The following is a 6,183-nucleotide window of genomic DNA, read 5'->3' on the forward strand; positions in this document are numbered from 1 at the left end:
GGGAGAGAGAATCCCAAGCAAGCTCTGCACTGTCAGCACAGAGCCCAATGCAGGGCTCAATCTCATGAACCGTGAGATCATGACCCAAGCCGAAATCAAGAGCCTGACACTTAACTGACTGAGCCACCCAGGCCTCCCAGAATATAATTACTTTTGAGAGGAGGGAGAGGGGATTGATTGGCCTATAGCACAGGGAGACTCCTGCCCTGACTGGTAAAGTTCTATTTCTTGACCTTAAATAATTCATTAAATTCTACATTTTGTATGGTTATCTGTTCCTCAGTTTTATTTTACAATAAAAAAGGTCATAAAAAACGGTGAAAAGGAAACAGTGCCTCTGAGCATTTGTCTTCTGGAGACAGTGGAGAGTGCAGTTGGAAACAGGAAGACATGAGGATAACTCACAAGGTTAGGGCTGGACCATAGGAGGTATGCAGGTTGGGGCTGGTGGGAGTCAGCTTTGGTGGGAATTTCTGCACACTATCCTTGGAAATGGGGACTAATGGCACAGGCAAGGAGGAGGAAGAAGGGCAGACGAATGAGAGATGATCTCAGAAAACAGAACTCTAGAATCAAGTCAGGACTCCTCCAAGGACTCATGGAAGTATCTCCAGAACATGGACCTCATGAGAGTCCTTTACTTAGTCATTTGGACTCAAGTCATTCAGTACTATTTCAGCCTCCAGGGCAAGAAGCTCTGATTGGGACCTTAGTGTGGCTATGGTGAGGGAACTGCTCTTGAGACCTGCAGGAATAGTGATCAAAGTTTCAGGAGGGACTCCACCCTCCCATTCCAGAGACTCAGCACCCAGCACCACCCAGCCAAAACCACCCTCACACCCTATCCCCAAGACCTCTCCCTCTGGCCAAAGCACAGGGACAACAATTGGCCACCCAAAGACAAGGAAGAAGACATTACCTCATCACCAGACAACTGCGTCTCCACATACCCTGGAATGAGAGGAAAGAAATAGAATGCCTCTAGTTAGGACCAAATGTTGTGATTATCCTGACAGATAGGGACGAACTGAAATATCAATACTCCAGCTCTGATGACCCCCTGAAATGTTTCTGGATTCAGAAAAGACTATCATGGTGACCTCTGAGAAGTACAATCAGCTTTGCCTGCCTCACATCTTTGAAGTTAGGGGAAGCGGGAGAAGCCACGGGGCAGGTGACAGGGGAATCCTGAGAGGCTCATTACCTTTCTGAGCCCTGAGGCAGATGACAGTCCCCACCAGAAGGAAGATCAGCCCAAGCAGGAAGGCTGCAATTCCACTTAGCATCTTTCTCCAAGAATATGCAGACTGAGCTCCTATGGGAAACAGGTCTGAAAATTAGTAAAAAGCTCCCAATGTTTGGCGTGCCTTCCTGAAATCTCAGAGTCCATTCTGGACATCAGATCAAATGCTATCTAGAGAAGAAATACATTTAGATATGGTCCTTTGAAGCCAAGGTTTGCACCCATGGAGTTCCTGTTACTGAATCTTGCAGCCCATAAGAATGCCCCCTAAAATACTAAGACAAATTATCAGAGTATACTCGTTCCCAAAGTTGGAAATAAGTGATGAGGTGATTAGACCTCCTTATTTCTTGGCAGATACAAGGATAGATATCTGTCGTGTCTTCTCCCACCCTAACCCAAGGACCCGAATTCCATGACCCCTCAAATCAGGGGAAAGAAGAACGACTATCGGGACCAAGATGAATGCAGAGATAACGCAGGCCGTGTGCTGAGTCAGCATCAACCTGAGTCAGGCCCAGAGAGTACAAGAAGCTGATTCTCACTCCACTCCACAGAAATAGGGCTCAGCAGGCTGGGATGATTAACAAGGCAGGTGTAGACATCTCCAAGTTCAGGAGTCATTTCCAGCATCACCATTGTCTGAAAGGTCCAGTCTCCATTCCTGATAAGGCCAGTGGACATGACCCCTACTCTCTCCTGCTGCCCATTCCGGAACCACATGATCTTGATGTCCCCTGGATAGAAACCTGTCACAGAGCAAAGCAGCAGATTGTGGTGTTGAAGGGATGGGGTCCTCTCTGGATACACCGCCACCTCTGGTTGCACTGGGAAGAGAGAAAAACATGAGACATTGTGAAGGAAAACCACTAAGCCAGGACAAGGGTTCCTTGAAAGACAATCTCTCCCCCTAATCTTCTCACATCACCCAGGTGGAAACTGGAAATGTGGGGAAATCTCTGCCCCCAAGATTCAGAAACTGGGTATGTCAATGCCTCAAGGATGAATTAGGCCTTATCAGATACTCCCACAATTACCCCCTTTATTTTAGAGCCCACTAGTGCTTAAAGTCTTTGAGAATTTGGGAATTTGGGGGGTCTGGGACCAAGACCACAGTAACCTGACCTGTAAGGATAATTAATGAATCACAACTAAGGACAGAACATATACAGACTCCCCTGCTTACAAGCCATTTATCCTGAAGCAAGAAATTGCCCATCATGAGGAAGTAAAGCCCATGGTCACGTTCACATGTAGGAGATGCCTGAACCTCACAAGACCTCACCTTCCACCTCACCTTTTCTCCCCACAGTGAAGGGTGCACCCAGCTTGTAGTTATGTCTGCAGAGTGCATCCACAGAAGCTTTACTCCTCTCCAATATATCCGGCCGATTGTTCCACAGCTCAGCATCAGGCTTCCCCAGCTCTGTCAATGCCACAAACATTCCCACATCGCTGTCGAAACGTGCATACTCTTCCAAGTTAAAAATGAATCTCACCACAAACTGCACCTTCTCTGTCCCATTGGTGAAGTAACAGTCAGCCTTTGCCTGAATCACAAAATCTTCTGGAAACCCAAAAAAAAAAAAAAAATAGACAACAAACCAACCCTCACTTTTAGGAACCCATACGTGGTAAATTATGCCAGAATACATGGATTTGAGAGGAAGCTTTTGACCTCAGTAAATAGGTCAAAGTGGCCTCTTCTCCCCTGGGCCACATCTGGTTCCTTTTAGCAAAGAGACGTCCATGGTGGAAAGCAGTCTGAGATCCATCCTACAGGGCCAGCCAAACGGAAGATGTGTAATCCCAAAAAGGCAAGCCGAAAAGAGAGTCCCAAGAGACATAAACATTCATTCCACAAACATTTATTGACCATTTGTGTTTTGCTGACACTGTGCTTGGTTTCTCCAAGCCAAGCTTTCAGAAGCCCAAGACTTTAACTCCCTTTGTTATCAAGTCAAAAAGATCCATCCCCATGTGGAGTAATCCAACAGCACTCTTGCCCATGGCAGGTTCATTCAATACATTCCCTCTGGAGCAGAGTGAAGGAGTGATGGAGGTGGGCAAAGAAATTCAGACTCGGTACACGTTTGATGTGAAATTAACCCCTTCCACTTTTCACTCACTATGGGTTTTCTCCAGGAATTTCCTTTTGGACCTTTCCCCTTGCACTTTTACTTAGACTTCACCCCTCTGTTGGCTCTAATAAGGTAATGATTTAATTACCTTTGTTGGTATTAAGTAAAATAATACTAATCCATGGCTCGAAGATTAATATTGCTATCAGTATCGTTGGCACTATACCTACCATACCAGTAGCTACAACAACATGGTGATAGAAAATATACAATTAGCTTAAGCGTCTTTGGGGATTTTTACATGAAATACTGCCATTAAAGGTGGAATAAAAAATCTAATTCCATGGTCTGTTACAATTTTCTACTTTCAGAGCACCTTACTGATATCGATAGTGATTAGCTTGAGCTACATATTGTTTCATACACTGTCTACTCTGCTATTCTTCAATGTAATTTCACATTCAAAAATTATGTAATCTGTCCTCACAGGTAAGAAAAAGGATCATTCTTATTTGTTGAACACACAGTGTGCTATGGTCTGAGTGTTTGTGCCCCTGCCCCCAAATTCTTATGTTGATATCCTGACCCCCAAAGGTGATATTATCAGTAGGAGGTGCCTTTGGGAGGTGTTTGGGTCATAAGGGTGGAGCCCTCTCTCATGAATAGGATCAGCCCTTATAATGGAGGCTCCAGAGAGATCTCAAGCCCCTTCTACCACGTGAGAACACAGGGATAAGGTGCCAGCTATGAACCAGGAAGAGAGTCTTCATCAGAACACAGCCATACTGGGGCATCTGGGTGGCTCAGTCGAGAAGTGTCTGACTTCAGCTCAGGTCATGATCTCATGGTTTGTGAGTTCGAGTCCCTCATCAGGCTCTGTGCTGGCAGCTCAGAGCCTGGAGCCTGTTTCGGATTCTGTCTCCCTCTCACTCTGCCCCTCTCCTGGTCACCTCTCTCTCTCTCTCTCTCTCTCTCTCTCTCTCTCTCTCAAAATAAGTAAGCAAAAAATTAAAAATAAATAATAGATAAATAAATAAACAAAGAAATAAGTACACAGCCATACTGACACCTAATCTTAGACTCCCCAGACTCCAGAACTCTGAGAAATAAATTTCTGTTGTTTATAAGTCACCCAGGCTGTGGTATTTTGTTGCAGTCACCAGAATGGATTAAGACACTTCATAGATTTGAAGATTTGAAAATTTTTAAACAACAAATTGGTAAATGGCCCTGGGTTATGTTCCAGTTGACTTGAGTTCTAGTTCTATATCCGATAGTTTTACATAGAACCACTTACCCTCCCTGACCTGCTTTCCTTTGATAATGACACTGAAGGAGAGCTCAAAAGCATAGTGTTTGGACAGAAAAGAAACAGAATGTGATTTAATGCACAATGACATTTATTAAGATTTTTAAATACATGTGAAAAACAATGCTAAATATTCTTAAAGGCCACCCCATAGTTAAAGACATGTTAGAATGGCTCTCTAAGGAAAGGAGGGTGTGAAAATGGAGACAAGGGAAGAGGAGAGAGTCCCTGCACAGACAAATGATAACAAAGTGCTGTGAACTCTTTGGGTAAGATTGATGCAATTCTGTGCACTTGAGAACAACAATAAAAAAAAAAGGAAATTCAAATGGGTTAATAATGCAGGTTGGCCAGAAAAGACCTCCCTGAAGAAACAGCATGAGTTAAGGCTTGAAGGATAGTAGTTACTGATCTCGAGTTGTAAATTTGCTCTCATTTCTCAGCTTCTCCTCTGCGAGCTACTGAGTGGAGCGTTAAGGACGGCAGAATCCTTCCTGGGCCAGCCATACTCATCTCTTAGTAGCTAAGGTCAGCTCTAACCTCCAATGCTCTTCCTTCTTACAGTTTAAATCAGAAAAAGAAAATAATTTTTTAGTCAGATTTGTGTCAGATTTAAGATCTGCACTGACTTTTTCTTCATCTGTGTTGTTTAATGGACATTATGAGCTCAGAGAGGTTTCTATTCTTGAAGAACAAAGATCTTCCACCCACCGCACCCTCCCAGGTTGGTTCCTCTTTTGTAATTAATGAAACTGACATTCAAACAGGTTCTGTTTTTAGCACATCACATCCCGTTTTCTGCTGATAAATATGTCTTCAGGGTGCAATATTGCCTCATGTCTGTATAGCCTATCTCCTCAGCTAGAAAAATAACAACAATAAATACATGTACTTAGTAGCCTGGGGACAGTCTGAGGATAATACATTCAACTTCTCTTATTTCTCAAAACTGGGGTTAACAAATGCCAAAAGAAGAAACTTTGTTTCAAATTTCTTTTATCCACGTGTATCTCAATTGGATAAATATAAAAGTCACAATCATCAGAGCAAACTCCTGTCTAAACAACTGGCAGCTATTTTCAGACTGGCTCCAGTTTATACAGTTCTTGAGACAGACATTGACCCAATAAGGGCCCTAAGCAAGACAAAATGTTTCCCTTCTTCCTGTTACCCTTACTCCTTGAATCTGCAGCTCTGGTACAGGAAGTCCCTTTTCCCACATTGTGTGTGGTAAAGAGAGAGCCTTATTTTTCTTCTAAAGGAAAGAACACTTTGAAGCCAGAAGCCAATTCTAGTCTGGTCTGCAGCCTGGACCCACAGGGAAAGGCATTCCTCCCCTATGCCAATTCTTGCATGAACACCTGGAAAAAAAAAATTGCTCTGTTCTTACCTGGAGAGTCTCTGCCTTGAGTCATGGAGGAATCCAGCCTGATTACACTCATTTGCAGAACCACCATCCAGGAAACCCACCCAGAACGCATTCTGGAAGGAAAAAATAAGTGAGACAGTAAGATCATCAACTTCTTCGGAATGGGGCATACCCCCCGCAA

At 43.7% G+C, this 6,183-nt stretch overlaps 1 protein-coding gene across 2 annotated transcripts; it reads right to left on the bottom strand.

Annotated features, from left to right (window-relative positions):
• Window positions 1-263: 263 nt before the first annotated feature.
• On the bottom strand, window positions 264-6,183 carry LOC122489374 (HLA class II histocompatibility antigen, DO beta chain-like). Of its 2 annotated transcripts, none has more exons than XM_043591094.1 (6): window positions 6,024-6,183; window positions 2,541-2,810; window positions 1,789-1,992; window positions 1,205-1,315; window positions 920-951; window positions 264-745 (listed from the first exon to the last, which is right to left on the bottom strand). In XM_043591094.1, the coding sequence occupies exons 1-6, from the start codon at window positions 6,148-6,150 to the stop codon at window positions 719-721; spliced, it is 771 nt and encodes a 256-aa protein (XP_043447029.1). In that variant the 5' UTR covers window positions 6,151-6,183; the 3' UTR covers window positions 264-718. The 2 variants fall into 2 exon arrangements, with proteins under 2 accessions (XP_043447029.1, XP_043447028.1); XM_043591093.1 differs by having other exon boundaries at window positions 1,789-2,070.

This window comes from Prionailurus bengalensis, chromosome B2 (assembly GCF_016509475.1).
Source record: "Prionailurus bengalensis isolate Pbe53 chromosome B2, Fcat_Pben_1.1_paternal_pri, whole genome shotgun sequence".
NCBI lineage: Eukaryota > Metazoa > Chordata > Mammalia > Carnivora > Felidae > Prionailurus > Prionailurus bengalensis.